At 44.5% G+C, this 27,529-nt stretch overlaps 3 protein-coding genes across 4 annotated transcripts in view; 1 reads left to right on the top strand and 2 right to left on the bottom strand.

The window, feature by feature from the left end:
• Positions 1-2,264: 2,264 nt before the first annotated feature.
• Positions 2,265-8,645, bottom strand: LOC109898704 (17-beta-hydroxysteroid dehydrogenase 14). The gene is made up of 9 exons (XM_020493801.2): positions 8,158-8,645; positions 8,015-8,053; positions 7,386-7,483; positions 4,901-4,967; positions 3,476-3,567; positions 3,223-3,327; positions 3,051-3,118; positions 2,805-2,901; positions 2,265-2,622 (listed from the first exon to the last, which is right to left on the bottom strand). The coding sequence occupies exons 1-9, from the start codon at positions 8,246-8,248 to the stop codon at positions 2,479-2,481; spliced, it is 801 nt and encodes a 266-aa protein (XP_020349390.1). The 5' UTR covers positions 8,249-8,645; the 3' UTR covers positions 2,265-2,478.
• A 1,737-nt stretch (positions 8,646-10,382) lies between these two features.
• On the top strand, positions 10,383-20,477 carry LOC109897403 (potassium voltage-gated channel subfamily A member 1). Of its 2 annotated transcripts, none has more exons than XM_031834735.1 (3): positions 10,383-10,763; positions 12,627-13,457; positions 18,778-20,477. In XM_031834735.1, exons 2-3 carry the CDS (start codon positions 12,723-12,725, stop codon positions 19,684-19,686), a joined length of 1,644 nt encoding a protein of 547 aa, XP_031690595.1. In that variant the 5' UTR covers positions 10,383-10,763; positions 12,627-12,722; the 3' UTR covers positions 19,687-20,477. The 2 variants fall into 2 exon arrangements, with proteins under 2 accessions (XP_031690595.1, XP_031690594.1); XM_031834734.1 differs by having other exon boundaries at positions 10,384-10,763; positions 12,680-13,457.
• A 3,952-nt stretch (positions 20,478-24,429) lies between these two features.
• LOC116375918 (excitatory amino acid transporter 2) overlaps positions 24,430-27,529 on the bottom strand; it is a 38,518-nt gene continuing 35,418 nt past the window's right edge. The window contains exons 8-11 of the mRNA XM_031834736.1: positions 27,320-27,514; positions 26,806-26,940; positions 26,073-26,511; positions 24,430-25,920 (exon numbers count right to left, since the gene is read on the bottom strand). Coding sequence (XP_031690596.1) covers positions 25,636-25,920; positions 26,073-26,511; positions 26,806-26,940; positions 27,320-27,514 — 1,054 coding nt within the window. The 3' untranslated portion in view covers positions 24,430-25,635. The remainder of the gene's footprint in view (positions 25,921-26,072; positions 26,512-26,805; positions 26,941-27,319; positions 27,515-27,529) is intronic.

The following is a 27,529-nucleotide window of genomic DNA, read 5'->3' on the forward strand; positions in this document are numbered from 1 at the left end:
TTGGGAACCATACTTAGGTACCCTTTTTCCCACCTGTGTTTGTGGGAAGTTAACTTTGTTTGATGGCACATAGCCTTAAGCTTCACGGTTTGTTTTGTATTGTTTATTGTTTTGTCGGACCACATCAGGCGATCACGTCTGCAGTCCAGTCGTGATGGATCGTTGGGGCTCCGTCTCGACAATAATGGTTCCAGGCCAATTGGCAAAGAAGGTATTATAGCCCTAAAATTAGCTGGTATATGGGCCTACCTCGAGGCTAGCTCAACGCTAGCTGGTGCTTTCTTCGGGGCAGAGGCGTTAGCTAACAGTAGCCACTCGTTTGCAGCTAGCTAGCTGCGATGGTCCGGTGTAATGATTCAGAGCGGCAGGAATCCGGTGATGTGGTAGAGAGAAGCAGTCCGATATGCTCTGGGTCGATATCGTGCTGTGGAGACTGGCAGGTATTGTCCGAGCTAAGGCTGGCTGGTGACCGAGAAAAAGGTGAAGACCGCTAGCTGTGGCTAACAAAGACTAGTAGCTAGTTAGCTGGCTAGCTCCTGATGGAGTTCCAGATATAAGGAATAAAAATAGCAGATCCGTACCACAATGGGTGAGGCAGGTTGCAGGAAAGTATATTTAGTTCGTAGATAGAAAGTGAGATTAATATATATATATATATATATACGAAAAAGACTGGCTATTTACACTGGATAAGACAAAGACAAACACACACGTCCTACTGCTGCGCCATCTTGTGTCAGACGCTTTGGGACTATGTCATCAATGGACTAATGTGTCTGGTTGCCTGTTTTGGGATGTCTGTTTTTTCTGATTGTCTTAACTCACCACCACTAATAAGCTGAGTTTCTGTTAATGGGATTTATATGTTTAAATTAATGATTAGAATATTCCACCCTGAAACCATATGATTGTATGAAATTGATTAGAATCATGAGATTGTTCTAATAATGTGTGTGGTTTTAGTCAGTAGAATTATATATCCGTGAGTGTAATTTTAGTCAGAATTAGGGTATAACAATACTGTGTATCTGTACAATATGTCTATTATAGTATCTTAAAAACAGACTGTCTGAGCAAGATTCGGTGCCGACCTTGGCTAGGGGCCACTGAGAATACTTCCCAGGGTCTCCCTATCTTGAGAGAGGACGGGGTGATTCTCACGGCCTCCCATAATCTTTGTCGGCTGGGTAGCAGGACAGTATGTGCATAGGATACTTACTGTTTGTGTGGAAGTATGTGCGCAGCTATAAAATGGATGTCTTTGTATTCTTGACTTTAGAACGTTCTCTTAATAAACTGTACTAACCTTTTGCATAAGCTGAGTCTGACTAATTATTATTATTATTCCCATGGTCTTATAAACCTCGGATTGGTCAGAGCTATTGATTATTATCATTGGGATTGAAAATTCTTGTGACAGTTTCTCAGCAATTTTTTTCTTCAGCAAGTCAATTAAGTGTATATATGCTACTGCTACATTGTCCTATAGGCTATCTCATAGTTCCATGTGCTCATTTATTTAGCCGCCAGTATGACTCAGTGTATTCACATGGCAGAGGCTGGTGCTCTCCCATTAGTGGAATTTGAACTTTTGGGGTTTTAATCATTTGAATCCCGATTTGTATTATTAGCCACGTGCGAATGATTTTGAGAAACGAAAACGTTACTCTTGAAATGAAACTGTTCCACGATAATGTGCATATCATAAGTGGTATGAAGATGGGTAGAAATGGTAGGATAAATTGTAAGCTTCTCCAAACTTTAATTTCACAAACTTGAAGGTGTACAAAGATTAAATAAAACACCCAGCACTGTGTTGCTTTCTAGACTAGTTGACTATTACCGCTACGTGTTTGACATGGGCAGCAGCAGGCCTGCGAGACAAGTGCGAGAGAACACAATTAGATTTTGTTCCCATTCCCTTTACGCCAAGTTTAGAATTGTAAACTAATAGAAAATGTAAGTGAAACTATTGCGAAAACTGCTCCAGATCACTTGATATCCACCACAAAGGGGAAAGAATAGAATATGGAGGGTGGAGAGGGTCAGACCCGATTTAACTTAAACGGTCTATCGTACAGCAGAGCGTGTCCAACTCCAAACCAACCACACTGAATAGATAGAAGCATATCATGAGTGCAGTTTACAAAACAGAGCTGAGTGCTCTCCATGCAAAATAGGTCCCATATATACATATCCCATGTTTTTTCCTCTCTCCCCTACCCCAATCCCATTATCATTTATATCAACAATGCAACGGAAAAAATAGTTTAATAATTTTTTATTGCAACAACACAAATTATTGCAGCTTTACCATCTCACCACCAGGGGGTGCTGTACCATCTCCAGCACCTCTACATCCCGTGGCAATGGATAAGACAGGGTGATTGGTTCAATAATCACAAGCAGGATGGCAATAGAACATAACAGGTCCTGTTATTGGTCAGGTAGGCACAAGGCCCGGAGTGACAGGCCTGCTCATGGGACCTGGCTCTTGTAGCCGTAGTTGAGTTCTGCCCCTCCACTAAGCAGCAGGTCTATCCCAGTGCAGAACGTAGCATCAGCAGCCAGGTACAGAGCAGCCAACCCACTCTCAGCTTCTGTCCCCATTCGACCAAGCAGCTGTTGGAGATGAGGAAGAATGTTAAAGATGAGGCATCAGGTTCATCAAGACGAGAGATGCAAGTGAAATTAGGAAGTCTCTACCAACCCTCCCTTTTCAATGCATTCTGAAATATGTCATTGTAACAGATCTTATATTTCATCATATATCTTGTATTGGCTCCTGTCCAGTGAGCACTTGCCTGAGCGTTCTCTCCTTCTTTAATGGTAGCTAAGGTATCTGCAGTCTGTCCAGCCAGCTCCTCCCACAGAGGTGTCATCACATTACCAGGGGAGATGCTACAAGATAATACACATTTAGACTGCAGCAAACAGAGCTAGAGATAAGAGGAAAAAGTGGAAAAATACAAAAGTATTTTTAAACAGGACAGACAAAAGTAGAAAATCCTAAATGTTTGTAAATGGAGACAGATGCCAGTTCTACTCACCAGTTGACTCTCACTTGGTATCGACTCTCATCTACAGCCATGGCTTTTGTCATGGCAATGATCGCCCCCTTGTGGAGGAAAAGAGACATTACCCCTGTTAGGCCTACTTCTCCAAGCCTCAAACAGTGGAATAAAGTACTGATGCATACTGTTATCTATATTTTTTGTTCACCTTAGTGGCTACATATGGTGCTGCATTTTTCTGACCAATGGAGCCCACCAGACTGGACAAGTTAATGATGTTCCCCTGTCGCTGTCGCAGGTGGGGCAGGGCATACTGAGGAGGGGAGATCCCGTGATGACGTAACACATATTATAAGGTATATAATAACCCATTATTAAGGCTCATACATGCTTATAACAAGTAATAAAGCATCATACCTGAAGGCTTTCAGTAAAGGAAATATAATGAGTGAATTATTTACTTTGGAGGCCAGGAAGTAACTGATGAGGTTAAGATTCAAAAGATCTCTGAACTCATCTGCAGTAGTGTCATCTGTGGGTTTATGAGGTGGGTCTGAAAGAGGATGAAAGTGAGGGAACTCAATGAATACAGCATAAACACTAACCAAATGTCTATGGAGTATGTGAATTGTAGAAGAGGGGGAAAAACATGCATTTCATATCCACAAAAAAAAAGTGTTAAGTGGTACAAAAACGTGTGCAGATCTTTAAAAAACGATGAAAACCAGTATAGCATTAAAAATACATCCGCGTTCCGACTTGCACCTTTGTCAGGGTGTGACGATCAGGTGATCGGTTTGATGGTGCAAGCTGCAAAGCGTATACACGAAGTACAAAACATTAGGAACACCTGCCCTTTCCACATCAGACAGACTGGGTGAATACAGGTGAAAGCTATGATCCCTTATTGATGCCACTTCAAATCAGTGTAGATGAAGGGGAGGAGACAGGTTAAAGAAGTCTTTTTAAGCCTTGAGACAATTGAGACATGGATTGTGTCTGTGTGTCATGCAGAGGGTGAATGGGGCAAGACAACATATTTAACTTCCTTTAAACAGAGTATGGTAGTAGGTGCCAGGCGCACCGGTTTGTCAAGAACTGCAACACTGCTGTGTTTTTCACCATAAATAGTTTCCTGTGTGTATCAAGTATGGTCCACCACCCAAATGACATCCAGCCAACTCTGGGAAGCATTAGAGTCAACATGGGCCAGCATCCCTGTGGAACGCTTTCGACACCTTGTAGAGTCCAGGCTGTTCTGGGGGCAAAAGGAGGGGTGCAACTCAATATTAGGAAGGTGTTCTTAATGTTTTGTACACTCAGTGTATGTGTTTTTAATGCTTGAATATGCCTGTTTAAATAATGGCTTGCCAGGGCCTCCCAAGTAGCACAGCGGTCTAAAGCACTGCATCGCAGTGTTAGTTGTGTGACTACAGATCCTGGTTATATACCGGGCTGTATCGCAGCCGGTCGCGCCTGGGAGACCCATGAGGCGACGCACAATTGGCCCAGCGTCGTCCGGGTTAGGGGAGGGTTTGGCCGGCCCGGGATTTCCTTGTCAGTGCATGCACACTGACAGTTGTTCGGTGCTTCCTCCGACACATTGGTGCAGCTGGCTTCCGGGTTAAGCGTGCATTGTGTCAAGAAGCAGTACGGCTTGGCGGGGTTGTGTTTCGGGACAATGGGACAAGACTGTAACTACCAAATTGGATATGACAAAATTGGGGAGAAAAAGAGGGTAAAAAAAAGTATATATATAATAATAAAAAGAAGTGCCTGGACGTGGATTGGTATACCAACTATCAGCTGATTTGTGTATATATCATTTCCTTTCTTTCTTTCCTTAACAACATCAATTCTCATACAAAATGATAACAGATACTCACGCCACCCAGCATTGTTGACCAGACAGTCTATTTGACCATAATGCTCCACTGTCACTGAAATCAACCTCTGCAGAGAGAATACCATACGTTGAGTTGACTGCACTCTGTCATTGACCACCACACTGTGTTAGACGTGTATAATTACTCTCTCCAGGTATGTGGACCTATGATCCCATTACCTATGTACCTACCTAACTTGCTACATAGAGCCTAAGCTGAAAAACCAGCTAGACGCACCACTAAAATAACATAGAAACATACACACATCCCTCAGTCAAACACACAAAACAGGTTATAGCAATGTCACTACTGTTCACAAGCACCAGGATCTGGACACTGAATGATGATTGGATGTGTAGAAAAAAAAGAAGTCGCTCTGGATGAGAACATCTGCTAAATGACCTAAATGTAAAACATTATGGAAAGCTTCCGTCTTGCAGTGTTAGTCTGACCACTAATACATTTTAATAGTCTGATGAGGCTTCATCTATCTGTCCACTCCAGTTGAAGTCGAAAGTTTACATACACTTAGGTTGGAGTCATTAAAACTTGTTTTTCAACCACTCCACAAATTTCTTGTTAACAAACTATAGTTTTGGCAAGTATATCTACTTTGTGCATGACACAAGTCATTTTTACAACAATTGTTTACAGACAGATTATTTCACTTATAATTCACTGTATCACAATTCCAGTGGGTCAGAAGTTTAGATACACTAAGTTGATTGTACCTTTAAACAGCTTGGAAAATTCCCGGAAATTATGTCATGGCTTTAGAAGATTCTGATTGACTCAAATGATGTCAATTAGCCTATTGGAGGTGTACCTGTGGATGTATTTCAAGGCCTACTTTCAAATTCAGTGCCTCTTTGCTTGACATCATGGGAAAATCAAAAGAAATCAGCCAAGACCTCAGAAAATTAATTGTAGACGTCCACAAGTCTGGTTCATCCTTGGGAGCATTTTCCAAACGCCTGAAGGTACCACGTTCATCTGTACAAACAACAGTACGCAAGTATAAACACCATGGGACCACGCAGCTGTCAATCCGCTCAGGAAGGAGAAGCGTTCTGTCTCCTAGAGATGAACGTACGTTGGTGTGAAAAGTACAAATCAATCCCAGAACAACAGCAATGGACCTTGTGAAGACGCTGGAGGAAACAGGTACAAAAGTATTTATATCCACAGTAAAACAAGTCCTATATCAACATAACCTAAAAATCCGCTCAGCAAGGAAGAAGCCACTGCTCCAAAACCACCATAAAAAAGACAGACTACGGTTTGCAACTGCACATGGGGACAAAGATCGGAATTTTGGATAAATGTCCTCTGGTCTGATGAAACAAAAATATAATTGTTTGGCCATAATGACCATCGTTATGTTTGGAGGAAAAAGGGGGAGGCCTGCAAGCCGAAGAACACCATCCCAACCACGAAGCACAGGGATGGCAGCATCACGTTGTGGGGGTGCTTTGCTGCAGGAGGGACTGGTGCACTTCACAAAATAGATGGCATCATGAGGATGGAAAACTATGTGGATATATTGAAGCAACATCTCAAGACATCAGTCAGGAAGTTAAAGCTTGGACGCTAATGGGTCTTCCAAATGAACAATGACCACAAGCATACTACCAAAGTTGTGGCAAAATGGCTTAAGGACAACAAAGTCAAGGTATTGGAGTGGCCATCACAAAGCCCTGACCTCACTCCTATCGAACATTTTTGGGCAGAACTGAAAAAGTGTGCGAGTAAGGAGGCCTACAAACCTGACTCAGTTACACCAGCTCTGTCAAGAGGAATGGGCTAAATTCACCTAACTTACTGTGGGAAGCTTGTGGAAGGCTACCCGAAACGTTTGACCCAAGTTAAACAATTTAAAGCCAATATTTACTAGGACTAAATGTCAGGAATTGGGAAAAACTGAGTTTAAATGTATTTGGCTAAGGTGTATGTAAACTTCCAACTTCAACTGTTTAATATATATATATATATATATATATATATATATATATATATATATATTTTTTTTTTTACAAATTAATAAATGTATGTCAGCACAGACCTCAATGCCTGAGCGAACTCTCAGTCTGGGAGGCAAGCACAAAAAACAAGGGAAGAAAACAGGAAACCAGGGCACAGGAAACACAGAGAGCTTCAAATAATGACCGACTGGGCCTTTAACAGTGATTTCTAAGCAGTTTATAAGCAGACCTTCAAATGAGGAGCAAGGGGCTTGCTAGAGCTGTGAGTAAACTAACTCAGACGAGAAGAGTCCTTTCACAGACAGGGAAAATCCAACAAAGACTAAATATAGGTGGAGTGTAGATTACAATACAAAACGTTTTAGTAAGCATTCTGATAAACCACAGGTCATGTGATCCATTGAGGAATGAGGATATAAACTCTGTTGAAATGTTGTGCATATGAGTGATCATTTGACTCTCATTTCACTGTGCTATAAAATAAGTCATTGCCCAGACCCTACCTTGATGTCCTCCTCTTTGGAGATGTCACAAGGTACAAATTTGCATGACCCTGGCCCTGCCCTGTTCAGCTCGGCCTCTAGAGCCTGTCCTGCTGCCACTGTCAAAAATAATAAGAATATATATATAAAATAAGAATACAGTAAACTTATGAATATGCAATGTAAAGATGATGTCGAGAGGGATTTTTTTAATGATTCATAAAGTCTTCAACAATGGATTACTGATGAATGAAGATTCCGAGACACATTTTTGTAGTTTTCTTGTAACTGATGGCTTCTACGGTTGTGGCTAGATGGATAGGATAACTAATGCAGCAGGTTAGGATAACTAATGCAGCAGGTTAGGATAACTAATGCAGCAGGTTGGGAGAATTAATGCAGCAGGTTAGGATAATTAACGTAGCAGGTTAGAATAATTAAAGTAGCAGGTTAGGGTAATTAATGTAGCAAGTTAGGCGAAAAAGTTTAAGGTTAGGCTTAGCTACAATCCTACAGTTGTCACCGACGCAACTCGAGCATGCAACTTTTGGTACGAAGCTGTACTCCATCTAGCCACAACCGTAGAAGCCACCAGTTCTCCCACACCTGCAATGGTATACTTTAATCTGAGCACCCCCTCTTGCACTCACCCCCTCTTGCACAGAATACAACTTTGGCTCCATTCTCCACTGGGGAAAGAACAACAGAATAGCACATTATTATTGTTTCCCCAGTACCTCACTCTGCTCAAATCTCAACAAACGTACTTCAAATCAGCAACTTTGATTCTTACCGAATACTTTGACAATCCCTCTACCAATCCCTTTGGACCCGCCGGTCACAATGACAACTTTGTCTCCGTAACGCAATGTACTGCCTGACATGTTCACTAGAGCCAACCCGCCACGGGTGATGATTTCAGTGATGATACGTTCGCAAAGAACCGCCACTACCTGGTTGACTGTGTTGGTCGAATGCCGCAAACAAAGTGACTTGCCCTCTTTCCAATCTACACTTTTTATTATATTTCTTTACATGCAGCAAAATATATAATTGCATCCCTCTGTTTGTCTTTTTGTCTTTTACATTTCTACGTTAACTTTCTCTTCCCTCCTCCAAGTTCCTTAAAAATCACGGGTTTGTTGTCGTCTGTGAAGACAGGTGAGCGGCTTTGTGGAACTTGTAGTTTAAACTCCATGCAAGTTCTAACGCACATCCTGGTGCTGCAACCTGCTGTGTCAACATGCATACCGGTATCTCAGTCTATGTATGAGGCATATTCTGAAATGGAAAAAATAAGCCATTACATTCATCAATTAACCAAGAAGCCCATGGGATGGTTTTTGCAATTGTCTAATGCATAATTTAAAAAAAATATTTAAATGCTTTAATGCTCACTTTCCTGTAAAATCCACCTCATATCAGTGTTATAACTGTTATACATTTGACATGTTTTTCCCACCTTCCAACTGACACACGCCTCTAAATAGTTAACTCAACCATCAATTCTTATTTTACATTTACATTTGAGTCATTTAATCGTATCCATAGCGATTTAACAGAGCAATTAGGGTTAAGTGCCTTGCTCAAGGGCACATCAACAGATTTTTTTAACCTAGTCGGCTCGGGATTCAAACCAGCCAACTCTCGGTTACTGGCTCAACGTTCTTAACTGCTAGGCTACGTGCCGCCCCATGTAACCTTTTTCTGGCCCAGAAATAATGCTGTTGACATCTTACAGTGGTCACTATATGTCACTTACATTTTTGTTGACACAACACCTGTGAGTCATTACCTGCCTGACACGTGTGCACCATACCCTATACTATACCATACACTAAGCCAACTGAATAAAGGCTTACGAAAGGATCATCAGAAAAGGAGTGTCATGGCTTTTTGTTGTAGGCTTTCAGTTTTACTGTTTGGTCTCATAACATGTGTTAACATGTTTGTAAATGTGACTTGGGCCCTACGTTTTTCCTGACCACACCTCACCAGGAAATGCATTGGCTCTGCTACATAACTCATTTATGGCCCTGAGTGTTTCCTGGTAAGGTGACATGGTCAGAAAAACACAGGGCCCTAGTCAGGAGTATTATAAATACTGAAGCCAGGATGGAACTCCAAAATACATTCTCACTGGGAGTTTATGGGTGTTCATTTGGGTCTCGTGAGGACATCAGTACATGTGTTGAGGATGGTGTGTGTGTGTTTGTGTGTTTGTTTATGACAGGCAGAGAGGGGAAATTGAAGAGGGCTTTAAGAGAGAGGCAGGGGGCTGACATTAGGGGGTGGGGGTAGGAAGAGGACTTTAAGAGAGAGGCAGGGGCTGACATTAGGGGGTGGGGGTATGAAGAGGGCTTTAAGAGAGAGGCAGGGGGCTGACATTAGGGGTGGGGGTCGGAAGAGGACTTTAAGAGAGAGGCAGGGGGCTGACATTAGGGGGTGGGGGTATGAAGAGGACTTTAAGAGAGAGGCAGGGGGCTGACATTAGGGGGTGGGGGTATGTAGAGGGCTTTAAGAGAGAGGCAGGGGGCTGACATTAGGGGGTGGGGGTATGTAGAGGGCTTTAAGAGAGAGGCAGGGGGCTGACATTAGGGGGTGGGGGTATGAAGAGGGCTTTAAGAGAGAGGCAGGGGGCTGACATTAGGGGGTGGGGGTATGAAGAGGACTTTAAGAGAGAGGCAGGGGGCTGACATTAGGGGGTGGGGGTATGTAGAGGGCTTTAAGAGAGAGGCAGGGGGCTGACATTAGGGGGTGGGGGTATGAAGAGGACTTTAAGAGAGAGGCAGGGGGCTGACATTAGGGGGTGGGGGTATGAAGAGGACTTTAAGAGAGAGGCAGGGGGCTGACATTAGGGGGTGGGGGTATGACGAGGACTTTAAGAGAGAGGCAGGGGGCTGCCATTAGGGGGTGGGGGTATGAAGAGGACTTTAAGAGAGAGGCAGGGGGCTGACATTAGGGGTTGGGGGTATGAAGAGGACACCATGCTGAGGTTGTAGAGAGAAGGCAGTGGATTGAATTTCGACCTGACAGCATTCTCCAGAGAAATAGTAGGCATGAGAGAGAGCAAAGGGGAGAGACTGAAGGCTGTGACCTACAAACAAGCTTAACTATCTTCACTTCACCCAGGGTGGGGTATCAGCAGACAGATTAACACTACCCCTGAAGGAGCCATGGGAGGTGGGAGATAGAGACTTACGGAGAGATCAAACAGGGGATAGACAGACAGAGAGACGGCCAGAGGGAGGGCCGGACGGACAGACAGACAGACGGCCAAAGGGAGGGCCAGACAGACAGACAGACAGACAGATACCCTGTGGTGGAGGTACAGTAGCGGAGGCACCGTGATTTTCTTGAGTAATTAGTCTCTTTCAACAGTAGCTGACTGACAGAGGGGTGAGTGGAACAGTGCAGGCTGCTTCTTGTAAATAACACCAATAATATGGTTACTTCACAGCAGCATGCTTGGGCATGGCATGTAACTAGGATGTTTATGAGTAGGACTCTGTGTTATTCTAATAATGACTGTGTTGACTGTAAAGACTAATGTTCTGATTAAAGAAATAGTCATTCTGACCGAACATAAAGGTTAACGGTTCTGATTGAAATAACACCTGTCTAGTTCATGCTTTTATTTCTTATTCTTTACTGTAGATGTAAAATGTGTCTTGCATTCTACCGGTCAAGACTTTCAGAACATCGACTCATTCAAGGGTTTTTCTTTATTTAACTCTTTTCTACATTGTAGAATAATAGTGAAGACATCAAAACTATGAAATAACACATATGGAATCATGTAGTAACCAAAAAAGTGTTAAACAAATCAAAATGTATTTTGTATTTGAGATTCTTCAAATAGCCACCCTTTGCCTTGATGACAGCTTTGCAAACTATTGACATTCTCTCACCAGCTTCACAAGGTAGTCACCTGGAATGCATTTCAATTAACAGGTGTGCCTTCTTAAAAGTTCATTTGTGGAATCTCTTTATTTCTTAATGTGTGTGAGCCAATCAGTTGTGTTGTGACAAGGTAGGCAGAGTATACAGAAGATAGCCCTATTTGGTAAAAGACCAAGTCCATATTATGGCAAGATCAGCTCAAATTAGCAAAGGGAAATGACAGTCCATCATTACTTTAAGACATGAAGGCCACTCAATACGGAACATTTCAAGAACTTTGAAAGTTCAAAGTGCAGTCACAAAAACCATCAAGCACTATGATGAAACTGGCTCTCATGAGGACCACCACAGGAATGGAAGACCCAGAGTTACCTCTGCTGCAGAGGATAAGTTCATTAGAGTTACCAGCCTCAGAAATTGTAGCCCAAATAAATGCTTCACCGAGTTCAAGTAACAGACACATCTCAACATCAACTGTTCAGAGGAGACTGTGTGAATCAGGCCTTCATGGTCGAATTACTGCAAAGAAACCACTACTAAAGGACACCAATAAGAAGAAGAGGGTTGCAAGGGCCAAGAAACATGAGCAATGGACATTAGACTGGCGGAAATTTGTCCTTTGGTCTGAAGTCCAAATTGGCGATTTCCACCGTAAAGCATGGATGAGGAGGTGTTATGGCGTGGGGGTGCTTTGCTGGTGACACTGTCTGTGATTTATTTAGAATTTAAGGCACACTTAACCAGCATGGCTACCACAGCATTCTGTAGCAATACGCCATCCCATCTGGTTTGGGCTTAGTGGGACTATCATTTGGTTTTTCAACCGGACATTTTTATTTTATTTTTTAAATGTAACCTTCATTTAACCAGGCAAGTCAGTTACAATGACCCAACACACCTCCAGGCTGTGTAAGGGCTATTTGACCAAGAAGGAGAGTGATGGAGTGCTGCATCAGATGACCTGGCCTCCACAATCACCCGACCTCAACCAAATTGAGATGGTTTGGGATGAGTCAGACCGCAGAGTGAAGGAAAAGCAGCCTACAAGTGCTCAGCATATGTGGGAACTCCTTAAAGACTGTTGTAAAAGTATTCTATGTGAAGCTGGTTGAGAGAATGCCAAGAGTATGCAAAGCTGTTATTCTGCTGTAGAAACTAGTAAAAATAAAGAAAAACCCCTCAATGAGTAGGTATTCTAAAATTCTTGACCGGTAGTGTATTTGGGGGTGAATTGGCGTAAATTACTTTAAGCTTACATTTCTGTTAAATAATTATGAGTATTAAAATTGCCAATAATGTGAGTTGTTTCTCCTCCCACTTCTTTATCTGCCTTTACCTGATATGTCTCTTCTTCTGCAGTACCTGATATGTTTCTTGATAACTTCAGCAGCGTTGTGCATTTCTCTCTAGAGTAAGGGGACAAACTGTCCTCACAAAGAACTAAATAGAAGCTGAATGACAGACCAAGGAATGGAGAACCATGACAAGGGTGGAGGTGAAGGAGGAGGAGAAGGAGACAAGAAACATCTCCCAGAGGAGGTGAGCGAGAGCGACAAGGAGACCAAGGACCAGCGCAACAAGGCGGAGAAGGGAGAGAAGGAGACAGAGAACAATGGCAGTGAAAAGGAGAGGGTTGAGGGGAAAAGGGAAAGCTGTCGTCGCTCAGGCTCCCTGTGGAGGGGGGGCTGGGCCCTGACGGAGCGGCTAGCCATCAACGTGTCAGGGATGCGCTACGAGACACAGCTCCGCACTCTGGCCCAGTTCCCTGACTCCCTCCTGGGGGACCCTAACCGCAGAATTCGCTACTTTGACCCTCTGCGCAATGAGCTGTTCCTGGACCGGAACCGGAACTGCTTTGACGCCATCCTCTACTTCTACCAGTCTGGCGGGCGGCTGCGGCGGCCTGCTAACGTGCCCCTGGATGTGTTCTTAGATGAGCTGCGCTTCTATGAGCTTGGTGAGGAGATCATGGAACGCTTCAAGGAGGATGAGGGCTTCCCCAAGGAAGAGGTGCCTGCGCTGCCTGAGAACGAGATGCAGAGGAAGGTTTGGATGCTTTTTGAGCACCCAGAATCCTCCTCGGGCGCACGCATCATCGCCATCATCAGCGTCATGGTCATTGTGGTGTCCATCGCCATCTTCTGCTTGGAGACGCTGCCTGACTTCAGGAACGAGAAGGAGCTCCGAGAGGTGAGAGGGCGCCGTTGTGGGGCCAGGGGCCTGAGGGCCAAACAGAAATGACACACAGGAGAGAGAGAATGAGAGAGAAACAGAGAATAGTAGAAAAGGAAACAAACAAAGGGACCAGGAGAAAGGAGAGGCTGCGGGAGATGTGCATAAAGCACATATAGAGGAAGGAGAGGAATGAAGAGAGGGATAAAGAGAGGAATGAAGAGAGGGATGAAGAGAGGGATGAAGAGAGGGATGAAGAGAGGAATAAAGAGAGGAATGAAGAGAGGAATAAAGAGAGAAATAAAGAGAGGAATGAAGAGAGGAATGAAGAGAGGAATGAAGAGAGGAATGAAGAGAGGAATAAAGAGAGGAATAAAGAGAGGAATGAAGAGAGGAATAAAGAGAGGAATGAAGAGAGGAATAAAGAGAGGGATGAAGAGAGGGATGAAGAGAGGAATAAAGAGAGGAATAAAGAGAGGAATAAAGAGAGGAATAAAGAGAGGAATAAAGAGAGGAATAAAGAGAGGAATGAAGAGAGGAATAAAGAGAGGGATGAAGAGAGAGATGAAGAGAGGAATAAAGAGAGGAATAAAGAGAGGAATAAAGAGAGGAATAAAGAGAGGAATGAAGAGAGGAATGAAGAGAGGAATGAAGAGAGGAATAAAGAGAGGAATAAAGAGAGGAATAAAGAGAGGAATGAAGAGAGGAATAAAGAGAGGAATGAAGAGAGGGATGAAGAGAGGAATAAAGAGAGGAATAAAGAGAGGAATGAAGAGAGGAATGAAGAGAGGAATAAAGAGAGGAATGAAGAGAGGAATAAAGAGAGGAATAAAGAGAGGAATAAAGAGAGGAATGAAGAGAGGAATAAAGAGAGGAATGAAGAGAGGGATGAAGAGAGGAATAAAGAGAGGAATAAAGAGAGGAATAAAGAGAGGAATGAAGAGAGGGATGAAGAGGAATAAAGAGAGGAATAAAGAGAGGAATGAAGAGAGGAATAAAGAGAGGAATGAAGAGAGGGATAAAGAGAGGAATAAAGAGAGGAATAAAGAGAGGAATAAAGAGAGGAATGAAGAGAGGGATGAAGAGAGGAATAAAGAGAGGAATGAAGAGAGGAATAAAGAGAGGAATGAAGAGAGGAATAAAGAGAGGAATGAAGAGAGGGATAAAGAGAGGAATAAAGAGAGGAATAAAGAGAGGAATAAAGAGAGGAATAAAGAGAGGAATGAAGAGAGGGATGAAGAGAGGAATAAAGAGAGGAATGAAGAGAGGAATAAAGAGAGGAATGAAGAGAGGAATAAAGAGAGGAATAAAGAGAGGAATGAAGAGAGGGATGAAGAGAGGAATAAAGAGAGGAATGAAGAGAGGAATAAAGAGAGGAATGAAGAGAGGAATAAAGAGAGGAATAAAGAGAGGAATAAAGAGGAATGAAGAGAGGAATAAAGAGAGGAATAAAGAGAGGAATGAAGAGAGGAATAAAGAGAGGAATGAAGAGAGGGATGAAGAGAGGAATAAAGAGAAGAATGAAGAGAGGAATAAAGAGAGGAATGAAGAGAGGAATAAAGAGAGGAATAAAGAGAGGAACGAAGAGAGGAATAAAGAGATGAATGAAGAGAGGGATGAAGAGAGGAATAAAGAGAGGAATAAAGAGAGGAATGAAGAGAGGAATAAAGAGAGGAATAAAGAGAGGAATAAAGAGATGAATGAAGAGAGGGATGAAGAGAGGAATAAAGAGAGGAATAAAGAGAGGAATAAAGAGAGGAATAAAGAGAGGAATGAAGAGAGGAATAAAGAGAGGAATGAAGAGAGGAATAAAGAGAGGGATAAAGAGAGGAATAAAGAGAGGAATGAAGAGAGGGATGAAGAGAGGATGAAAGAGTAAGGAATGCATCTCGACAGGGTGCTAAGAGAACAGAGGTTAGAACATTGAGAGACTGATGATGGGGTGATCATCAACAGTCACTGAAGGATGACAATTAGTAAAGGATGACAGTTGGTGAAAGTCAATGACAGATGTCACCCTGTGGAACATAAATACTACATGTGTGACGACACAGGCCCCTTACAGGGTTAAACACAACATGCGACACACACACACACACACACACACACACACACACACACACACACACACACACACACACACACACACACACACACACACACACACACACACACACACACACACACACACACACACACACACACACACACACACACACACACACACAGGACAGAGACATTTCTGAGATTATTTTAGTCATCTCGTTAAAATTGAGGGAAAGGAATGGGAAGAGTGGGGGTGAGGAGAGGGGGAACTAGTGTGGTAGGAAAACAAGAGAAATAGGTTGGAGGAGAGAGAGAATCACAGTTAGGGAACTAGAGAAAGAGGGAGGTTGCAGGTAAGAGCGGGAGAGAAAAAGGGGTGGGACAGAGAGAGATGAGGGGCAGGAAGGGAGGGGTAAATATGGACTGCACAAAGAACATTATGCTTTATTGATGGTATCTCCAGATCACTGTCCATCTGTGTCTCACATTGACTGGTCCTCCATGATCACTGCCAAGACGACTCCGTATGGGAATAGATGGAGTTGAGAGGGAGAGAGAGAGAGAAAGAGGGAGAGAAAGAGGGAGAGAAAGAGGGAGAGAGGGAGAGAGGGAGAGAGAGAGAGAGAGAAAGAGGGAGAGAAAGAGGGAGAGAAAGAGGGAGAGAGGGAGAGAGGGAGAAAGAGGGAGAGAGAGAGAGAAAGAGGGAGAGAAAGAGAGGGAGAGAGAGAGAAAGAGGGAGAGAAAGAGGGAGAGAGGGAGAGAGAGGGAGAGAGGGAGAGAGGGAAAGAGGGAGAGAGGGAGAGAGGGAGAGAGGGTAAGTGAAAGTGGAGTGCAAAAGAGGAGAGTGGAGAGGAGCCTGTCTCACGTTACTCCTTAGAGATCTAAAGGAGTATATATAGCGTAAGGACAACCCTAAGAGCACATCAACATGTAAACGTTGGTTCCCATTAATAAACACACTGACTCATACCCACTGAAAGAGGGATGGAAAGAGTAGTACAGAACACCTATTTGATGACTCGCACAAAACGAAATGTACTTCACCTGCCAAGTGGCTTACTGACAAGGTTGGCTTAGCTGCCTTTGGATTTTGAGGGATCATGCAAAAGCACAGAACACAAGGTATACGGTGGGTCTTACCGAAGCGCATATACACACACCCAACCTCTCACACTCACTCAGTCACTCACACACACTCACATGATCAGAACATCTGACAGAAGACACACAGCGCTCTGTACAGACTCAAAATGGCAGCATAGGTGGCAGCAACTGAAAATAAATCCTTGTCTTTTACAAGACGACCACCTCCCGTTGCAACGGGAGCTCTAGACACTGCATACAGACATGCTGTATGGTTCTGTGACCATTTGGAATGAGCGGCTAGTTGTTATTCCTTTCTTATTGGGTGACAAAGAGTGAGAATGTCTGTCGGGGCAGTGTGATCATGGCTTTTCAACCTCATAAAGGTGAGGAGAAATGGAACTAAAGTAGTGGGTGACAAATGTGAGGGCAAATGTCACTGTCATTTCAGTTGGTAAAAGCATTCCAGGCCTCTACATAGAGACTAACATATGCAGTATATGCCCAAACAAACAACTGCTGTATATGCACCTCACACAGGCACACTCATGCAGGTACACGGACAGGCACTAACACACAAACAGAGTATCATAGACTTTTGCTTCAAAATAATTTTATCACAGGCAATAAAAATTGCTGGACATATTGCTGGATATACCATAAAACCTACATTTGACTGTCTCACTTTGAACCCCAAGACTGCTTCTTAGAAAACATTGTCAGGATGAAATGAAGTGTCAGATTCCTCAGTCAGTCCAGACGCTGTGCTGTAACATTAGCCGTTGTCACATGCAGTCATGCTCGATAATGTTTTTCTTCTGTTTAAATATAGAGACGAAACACATTTGCATCAAGGTCTGTGGAAGGAAAGAGAGAGTGTGATTACACAAGTGAAGTTATACACAGTATTACAGTTATCACAGTCTTAATCAGACTGATGCATTCTCCACATGTGCTGAGGAAAAACTTGGCCACCTTTAAAATAATCACTTCTCCTCCCTCTCTCCTCCTTCTCATGTTTACTGTAGTCATCATGGTTCTCCCCGACCTCTGTCTAACCTTACACCCTTACTATTTCTTATTAATGAATTCATGTCCTTCATTACCCTTGTAATGAACACGAGGGGAGACAGAGAGCTGGTTTCAAGTGCAGGGTGCAGCAGGTGTTTATTGTAAAGGACCACAGGAGGAGGCAGGTAGCTGGGTCTAGGGGCAGGCAGAAGGTCCTACACAGGAGGAGGCAGGTAGCTGGGTCTAGGGGCAGGCAGAAGGTCCTACACAGGAGGAGGCAGGTAGCTGGGTCTAGGGGCAGGCAGAAGGTCCTACACAGGAGGAGGCAGGTAGATGGGTCTAGGGGCAGGCAGAAGGTCATACACAGGAGGAGGCAGGTAGCTGGGTCTAGGGGCAGGCAGAAGGTCCTACACAGGAGGAGGCAGGTAGCTGGGTCCAGGGGCAGGCAGAAGGTCATACACAGGAGGAGGCAGGTAGCTGGGTCCAGGGGCAGGCAGAAGGTCCTACACAGGAGGAGGCAGGTAGCTGGGTCCAGGCATAAGGTCATACACAGGAGGAGGCAGGTAGCTGGGTCCAGGGGCAGGCAGAAGGTCCTACACAGGAGGAGGCAGGTAGCTGGGTCCAGGCAGAAGGTCATACACAGGAGGAAGCAGGTAGCTGGGTCCAGGGGCAGGCAGAAGGTCCTACACAGGGAGTCCAAAAGGGAACAGTACAGGCAGGGAAAAGGCTAGTAACGTAGTCTGGGAGATCAGGCAATAGGTAGATAACAGGAAATCCGATAAGCTAAAGTACAGGCAGGGAATAGGCAAAAGGCACCGTTAGTGAGATAGGCAAAAAACCATCATACACAGGGGGAGTAAATCACAGGAAAGCCAGCGCTCTGAAAGACGTGTGTCACAAAACAAACAAAACCTCACAATGATGTGGAGCAAAGAACTGAACTAAATAGTGTGTGATAATGACATACAGGTGTGTGAACAGGTGATTAGAATCCAGGTGATTGGGATCTGGAGAGTGAGCTGCGTTCAGGGGGATCTACGTGTTGGAGGGTGTGAGTTGGAAGGAGACGTTACAACCCTGTTTGTTATCTCTTGTCTAAACCACGGTCATCCCCCCCTTCACTGTTTTATCTCCCCTCAATCTCTCCTGCTTCATTTCTAACACCACTCACTTTCCCTCTCTCCTTCTCTCCCTCCAGAAATTCACCTACCAGCCCCATCCTACCATCCCCAACATCACCATCCTGGTCCCTCCCACTGGCAGTGCTTTCCATGACCCCTTCTTCCAGGTGGAGACCATATGTATCTTCTGGTTCTCCTTTGAGCTCATTATGCGCTTAGCCAGCTCCCCCAGTAAGCTCCACTTCTTCAAGGACGTGATGAACACTATCGACTTCCTCGCCATCATTCCCTTCTTCGTCACTCTGGGCACAGAGCTGGCCAGGGACAAAACCTCCAACAAGGACCCGGGCATGTCTTTGGCCATCATCAGGGTCATTAGGCTGGTCAGGGTGTTCAGGATCTTCAAGCTGTCGCGTCACTCCAAGGGCCTGCAGATCCTGGGCCAGACTCTGAAGGCCAGCCTGAGAGAGCTGGCCCTGCTCATCTTCTTCCTCTTCATCGGAGTCATCCTCTTCTCCAGCGCTGTCTACTTCGCCGAGGCGGACAGCCCCGACACGGTGTTCACCAGCATCCCCGAGGCTTTCTGGTGGGCCGTGGTCTCCATGACGACAGTGGGCTACGGGGACATGTACCCTACGACTCTGGGGGGCAAGCTGGTGGGCTCCATGTGTGCCATCGCTGGTGTGCTCACCATCTCCCTGCCAGTCCCCGTCATTGTGTCCAACTTCAGCTACTTCTATCACCGAGAGACGGAGTGTCTCGAGAAAATCAGTGAGTACACCCACATCAGCACCTCTCTCTGGGAGGGTGAGGATGAGGAGGGAGACGAAGGGGAGGGAGATTACACTCCCCTGTATGTGGGCGACTGCAAGGGAATCTGTAACCCCCTCAATGGGACACTGCTGTCAGGACTGTGTGCGGGGCAGGACGGGTGGGAGAACAAAGGCAACGTGTACCTCAGGGAACCCCTGGTCACTCAGGTGTGAGACAGGATAGATGGATAGACAGAGGATCTGCTGAAAGAGAGAAAGATTGAGGATGGCAAAGTAAAGAGATACAAAAAAAATACTATTTTACTCAAGGACTTACTTGCACTGTCAATGGCTTACACCGTTTACTACAAACAGAACTGATGAGACCATGGCAGATATTGTGACAGCTTGCTTTTTGCTAATGCCACTGAGAATCGAGTATGATGCCATCATATTGACAATAAAAACAGCTGAAACAGAATGTATATTTATTTATGATATATTTACCAGATTGTAATAACAGTTTATACAGTACATACAACTCTAGCAATTGTAAATGTTGGTGTTTATAAGACATGAGTGAATTGCAGTGCCATTTATTTGTTATTGTGTGCTAGCTAGCTAAATGCACAGGGCCGTTTTGAATGTGTGTAGAGAGTTGACTAAGGGCGTTTTTACCATTTTTGTGAACCCAGTGCAGTTTGCAAATTTTTTGTGCAGCGTGAACACTCTCAAAGAACTCAGACCCCCTCAGAAGAAGACAGAAGAGCCCCCTAAGCAAACCGAACTGAGATCATCTCGAGAGATGGTCTGAGTTCGGTTCTCCTGAATTCCGAGGTTTGATTCCTTTTTTAGGGCAATGTGAACACAAAGCTCCCCAGGTTCACTTGTCATTATTTCCGCACAACACACGAGGCTACTGCAGCATTGTTTCCCTTGCCGTAACCACTCACATTGGTGCGACAAAAGAGAGAAGTGGATGTGCAGGTTCATGGAAAAAAAAGTGATGTTTTTTATATTGATTAGCGATTGTCAAGAATCCACAGAAATGTTTAGTTTTTAGTTCAGACTATTTGTTTGCCATATGTGATCTATAGGCTAAGAGAGGTTCATAAACTGTTTATTTGATTGTGGGGTTTGAATAGTGTGAGAAGACAACAACATATTTGGTGAGAATCACAACATAGGGTCCAAAATCAATTCTAGCTCTTAAAAGGGCGGTAGCCTAAATTGGGTGTACACTTTTCAATTACAGTATTATTTCATCTGCAGTTATTCTTCTGCTATTTATTCTGTTACCAATAATATTTACATGTTCATAGTGTCTTCTGATTAAAATGATTATTTCTCCCCTTTTCACTAAATGCAGTCTATTAGCTTTCAAAATGTAAGCAGGTGTATATAGCTGTCCGATAACACGTTTTGATAGAATGTCTTGTCATGCACTGCACTTTGTAAAAACCCTGGAGTGCATTGAGTGAATTTTGGAAAAAGATCTTGGTTCCTTTCTAAACATGGCAATGCAAAGAGGACTCGGACCACAGGATAGGTGAAGTGAACTGACAAAAGAGTTGAGTCCTCATTCAAAGATCAGTTCTTTTAAAGAGGACTATGTGTAAAAACACTCAATGTCCTGATGGGACTGGGCACCGTCTCTTAAAGCTATGGCAGAAATGCTCTGCAGTGATATTGTGTTGACATGGAACACAAAGAGATCAGCCTGGGGGCTGTGGTGCAAACAGAGAGCAGCCCTAAGCGTTGGTCCTGGGCCAGTGAAGAGTTTTCAGTGTGTAATGGAGACAGCTAGGCTGGGCGGCAGGGAAATCTGATCCTGGACCTGTCAGGCTTCCAGCTGACCCTTCCTCCCAATGGCTGTGCAGGGCTAACACTAGTAGATACCACTGGCCTACATACACACTCACCCCACTGGGTAGAAGTACTTTACTGGTCATCCAAAGACACATCCCTGCCCCTGTCCATGTTACCATGGTGCCTCAATTATCTTGCCTACTTAGAATGTGTCTTAACAAAATGCTTTGCACAGTGTTCAGTGTTTATACTGTGCTTTATAAATATGTTCTTATGATCAGAGATTGTGAGCTGCACAGATAGTGGGTTGTGTGTGTGCGTCTGTGTATGTGTGTACGCTGTGTATGTGTATATGTGTGTGTGGTTACCAGTATGTGTGTGTGTGTGTGTGTGTTTGTGTGGTTACCAGTACGTGGTCTATGACTGTGTGTGCGTGTGTGTGTATGTGTATGTATGTGTGTGTGTGTGTGTGTGTGTGTGTGTGTGTGTGTGTGTGTGTGTGTGTGTGTGGTTACCAGTATGTGTGTGTGTGTGGTTACCAGTATATGTTCTGTGTGTTTGTGTGTGTGTGTTTGTGTGTGGTTACCAGTATATGTTCTGTGTGTTTGTGTGTGTGTGTGTGTGTGTGTGGTTACCAGTATGTGTGTGTGTGTGTTTGTGTGTGTGTTTGTGTGTGGTTACCAGTATGTGTGTGTGTGTGTTTGTGTGTGTGTTTGTGTGTGGTTACCAGTATGTGTTCTATGACTGCGAACCCTGTTAATATTTGTTGTATTTAATAAAGATGGTATTTTATCAGTTATCTAAATGAGTCCCTGTTTTGTTAACAGAGGGGAGATGAGTCAGCAGATGTCCACTTCACCACAAAACAATTATCTAAACAACAACAACCAAAATGTCTAGTCTTTCAAAATGTTGACATAATATGTTAAATGTATGATTTTTTGTTAGGTTTAGATACCATCTGTTTAACTTGGTGAGAGAGCAGATTGGATCATTTGTGTTCCCACTTCACACGCACCCCAAAGGATTGAGTTGATTTCCCTCCTTGCAACTATCTCTTTAGTCTCTAGAGGTCAAAGCACTCCGTGCAAATCCTCCTAGTCATCCCAGCTCAGGGACATCATACTGAGGGCTCTGTGGTTGCTTCTTCTGAGCCATGAAGCCAGAAGAAATATCTACTGTGTATTTTGCAGATTGAAATAATTATGTAAACAATAACGAATTATACAAACAACATACATTTTATGGGACAACCATACAAACAAATCCCATAAGTATAGTGATTCATGTCTGTAATTGTCACGCCCTGACCTTGGAGATCCTTTTCATGTCTCTATTTTGGTTTGGTCAGGGTGTGAGTTGGGGTGGGCATTTCTATGTCTTGTGTTTCTATGATTTTTTTTATCTCTATGTTTTGGCCGGGTATGGTTCTCAATCAGGGACAGCTGTCTATCGTTGTCTCTGATTGGGAACCATACTTAGGTGCTTTTTTCCCCACCTGTCTTGGTGGGAAGTTGACTTTCTTTATGGCACTTAGCCTTAAGCTTCACGGTTTTGTTTTGTAGTGTGTATTGTTTTGTTCGGCGTCTTTTTCTTAATTAAAGAACATGTACGCTCACCACGCTGCACCTTGGTCCGCTCCTTTCATCAGCCGTGACAGTAATGCATTTCTTTCTGCAACATTCTTCACCCTCCGCCCTGAAAAAGCCTAGTTGGCAGAAATGGTGAAATGTGCAGGTGGGATTAAATAAACATGCAACAAGTGTGACACTAATGTAATGGCATCAATAACCATCCTCTACATTGAAATAACATCCACCAGTTCCATACCCTACTCTGCCAGGGAGGACTGAGGAAACTCAGTGACTGTTGCTAAAAGAGAGAAGTAAATGCTTCTAAATGAAACTGGAGACAAGCCAGACTGAAGTGAAGTTGAAATGAGTTGATGGTGTTTCAGCAACACTGACGGTTTGAGCAGATGAGTCTCTTCATACCCTCACTGCTTGATGACTGTCCCAATGATTACATACCCTGACCCCCCCCCCCCCCCTCCGGGCTGGCTGACATTCCGATGCCGTGTTGTGGGTTAGATGTTTCTAGTGTAATATATGGACAACTCATTGTGTGGTTTGAGTGATTTATGCTTGTTTTTGGTTGCTTTTCATTGAATTGACAAAAAAATTGAAGTGGCAATCTTGTTGTGTAAGAAATTCCTGTATGTGAGCCGAAAAGACTCAGTTCACTACATATAAATAGAGTAATGAATCATAGTCTGTCAGTTTTGTTGAATACCTTCACCCAGAGAGTCGAGGCATGTCTGTCCCTGTTCACTGGGGTCACTAGGTGGTGGTGGCCTGTTGTGGCCTGAAGCTTTCCCTTATTATCTACCTGTTTCTCTCATCCTCTCCTCCTCTCTCCGTGACGTGCAGGGTCCCAGCACTAACGTCAGTCCTGTTTGCAATTACCCACAGTGCCCTGCGCTGTCTGGAAGAATGAGTTGGATTGACGTCTTTCTGGCCATCTGCCGTTCTTCTATTCTCCCTCCCTCCCTCCCTCCCTCCCTCCCTCCCTCCCTCCCTCCCTCCCTCCCTCCCTCCCTCCCTCCCTCCCTCCCTCCCTCCCTCCCTCCCTCCCTCCCTCCCTCCCTCCCTCCCTCCCTCCCTCCCTCCCTCCTCCCTCCCTCCCTCCCTCCCTCCCTCCCTCCCTCCCTCCCTCCCTCCCTCCCTCCCTCCCTCCCTCCCTCCCTCCCTCCCTCCCCAACTCTTCTTTGAGAGGATTAAGTGTGTTGATATCTCTGTGTGTCTTTGTCTCATCAACGTGTGCGTGTGCGTGTGCTGTGCGTGTGCTGTGCGTGTGCTGTGCGTGTGCTGTGCGTGTGCGTGTGTGTGTGCGTGTGCGTGTGCTGTGCGTGTGCGTGTGCGTGAGTGTGTGTGTGTGTGTGTGTGTGTGTGTGTGTGTGTGTGTGTGTGTGTGTGTGTGTGTGTGTGTGTGTGTGTGTGTGTGTGTGTGAATGTGTGTGTTCGAGGTTTAGTGTGCCAGTTGCAACTTGAACGTCCAGTAATATCCTTGTCCACTGGATTTCATCACTGTCTTTAGTCACAAAATATTGATGTGTGTCCCCTTTTTGTAGTACTAATCTGTACACAGTTTTTACACAAGGTACAGAAATAACCAAATCTTTGTCATTTTAATTTAAATAAATCTCTAAGATTTTATTACATACAATATACACAAACCTGCATTAAGACTGAAGGATTTGGGTAGGCAGTAATGACCTTCAAAGAAAGGCATTTCAGAGGGACAGAGGAAAACAAATCAATATGACAGAACCAATGAGAATATCTCTTAATTAACCAATAAATAATTAAAGTACAAGAGTAATGAAACAACAAGTAAATGAAAACAGACTGCTGTGCAACACAGACTGAAGACTGTTGTGCTGGAAAAAATGTATAAAATTACTAACAACCATCATTTCAGACAACAGACGATGACAAAAAATGACTAACCATACATAAATACTGAGAAATAACATATACATAATAACATAATATTAACAACAATAACCGTATTATGATTGTCATTTCAGGACAAGTTGAGGTTCAAGATGAGGTCAAGTCAAGTGAAGTGTTGAGTTTATAGAGGACAAGGAGAGGAAGAGAAGAGAGAGAGAGGAGGTAGAATAGTATAAAAATAGTTTGACTACAGTGTGTTTGTTACCTTTAATTACATATAGTTGCTACACGCAAGTTTATCTCACATTTGAACTTACATATAAGTAGAATTAATAATTATTTGTTGAATCATTCGATACAGTACAGCTGGAGATGGACGACGTTCTACAGATGACCTTTTGGAAGTATAGAAGAGAACATTTCTGATTGTACGTTGACTGACACTGAACACCAAGATCTCAGTACAGCGTCTCTCTCAGCCACGCTAGAGGGTAGAGGATAAGGTTGAGGAACTGGCTAGCTGAAATGATTAGAACAAGACAATGATTATCAGAGAGCTGGGTTGACAGAAGACACAACACTAAGTTAAAGCTCCCTTCTGCAGCACACTGAAGCGTAAAAGTTAGGGCATGGGCTCTTTTCTTAAAGATTATTAAAGGGTGTTGCCATAGCAACATAAATATCGTCATCGCTCAAAGCAAGCTTATTGATCCCTGATCATGTCAAACAGGACTCAAATCACACAAGAACACTCAAATCAGACAACTACTAAATAGTAACCATTTGTAGAGTACTGCATCCACCAACCCAGACCCCTATCAAAAACAACACAATGGTACTAGGTGGTAGAGTGCAGTAAATTGGGGGAAGTGTAGTGAAACTGTGGTAAAACAAAAGTGTTTTCATAGAGGCGTCCCAATCAGGGCAGGTCGCAGGGCATGATGGTGTTCCTGCGGTCGTAAGCAGTGTCGTCACTCTCTTCTCCTTCACTCCCTTCATCCAGCACCCTATCCCTCTCCTCCTCTTCCTCTGTCTCGCTCTGATATCGGTCGCTGTCTCGCCCCCGCAGTCTCTCCCTCTCTCTTCCTCTATCTCTCTCTCTGTCTCTCTCTCTGTCTCTTTCCCTGTCTCTTTCTCTGTCTCTTTCCCTTCTGTCTCTATCCCCTCTGTCTCTCTCTCTGTGGGAGCGAGGGAGTGTGGGGATCTGGGAAGAAAAAGAGGAATAAAGTCAGAGACAGGCCATCAAAGGACCATCCAACTCAAATGTTCACACAAATATTCCATTGATAGCAATACATGATTAACAAGAAGTTAGGATTGAGCCCTAGGACTAGTGGTAGCTGTAACCCTGCCTACCTGGTTGTCGTGGCTTGGCAGGGCGCAGTAGCCAGGCTCTGTTCTGCGGAGGATGCGTGGGGAATGGGTACGGAAGGCAGAGGGCCGTGGGGAGTGGGAGTGGGAACAGTTGGAGCGTGGGGAGGGAGAGCGGACAGAATGGGGGGACGGAGAGCGGACGGAGCGGGGAGAGTTGGTGATGGAGTAGATCTGTGACAGGTTGGAGTGGCCGTGGTGGTTGAGTTTGGGCGGGCGGGGGGAGCGTGGGGGTAACTCGGGGGGTCTCTTGGGGTCCACCAGGTCTATCTCGGTGAGGACAGGGGGCGGGGGGATGAACTCCTCATCCTCAGGGGAGAGGAGCTCGGCGTCAATCTCAGCTAGCTCTGCCCTGGACAGGTGGTCCACAATCCCAGCACCAAACGAGTCGCCCACCACGTTGATTGAGGTACGCATTCTGTCACTGGCCCAACAGACAGACAATGCTGGAGTCAGCCATGACTGATCACTGTGTTACAGGTACACTACAAGACAGGAGCTCTCATGGATGAGTAGATGGCATCTACAGCTAAGTACCACTCTACCCTTTACAGTTGACAATATGCGTTGCATTTTGACAGAGCTTGACGTACCCTACTTTTCTTTCATAGAGATAATCAGCAACATTGAATCATTGTAGTCTAATGGCATCATGCTGTTGAAAACAAAGACCAGATCTGAAGTGTAACATCACAGTGATTGTGTGTATGTGACTCACAGCAGCCAGTCGACAGCGATGAGCAGGCTGATGTCCTGGGTGGGCAGGCCCACAGCTGTAAGGATCAACAGCATGGTGACCAGGCCTGCGCTGGGAATACTGGCCGCTCCCACACTGGCCAGGGTGGCTGTCATACTGAGAGGAGAGGAGGGGAAGGAGGGAGGGAGGGAGAGGAAAGAGAAGAGGGAATTGACGCTACACACACGTTTCTCATTCCAAGACATTGTCACCACAGAATGCATTAGCATGTGACTCATAAAAGTAATCAGCAACCACAACTGATACATCCTGTAAACCTACAGTTAGATGACTATTTCAAGGTACAAAACCCATGGAGGAAGTGACACAGCTTTCTCTTACATACATACAGAGCATGACAACCTTAAAACCATCACTGCACTTCAGTACTATACCTAAAAGCATAATATATTACACCCAGGTAACACACCTCAACACAAGAGTATCCTAAGAAACCCCCTGGGCCAGGGTTGTTAGTGGTAAAGAAGAGGCCTACCTGACGGTAACGATCTGTCCTGCGTCCAGGTTGATGTCATTCATCTGAGCGATGAAGATGGCTGCCACCGCCTCGTACAGGGCTGTACCGTCCATGTTGATGGTGGCTCCGATGGGCAGCACGAAACGCGTCACGCGCTTATCGATCTTCAGATTCTCCTCCAGACAGCGAAATGTGACAGGTAACGTTCCTGCACTGAGAGAAGGAGAG

This window comes from Oncorhynchus kisutch, linkage group LG10, assembly GCF_002021735.2.
Source record: "Oncorhynchus kisutch isolate 150728-3 linkage group LG10, Okis_V2, whole genome shotgun sequence".
Classification (NCBI taxonomy): domain Eukaryota; kingdom Metazoa; phylum Chordata; class Actinopteri; order Salmoniformes; family Salmonidae; genus Oncorhynchus; species Oncorhynchus kisutch.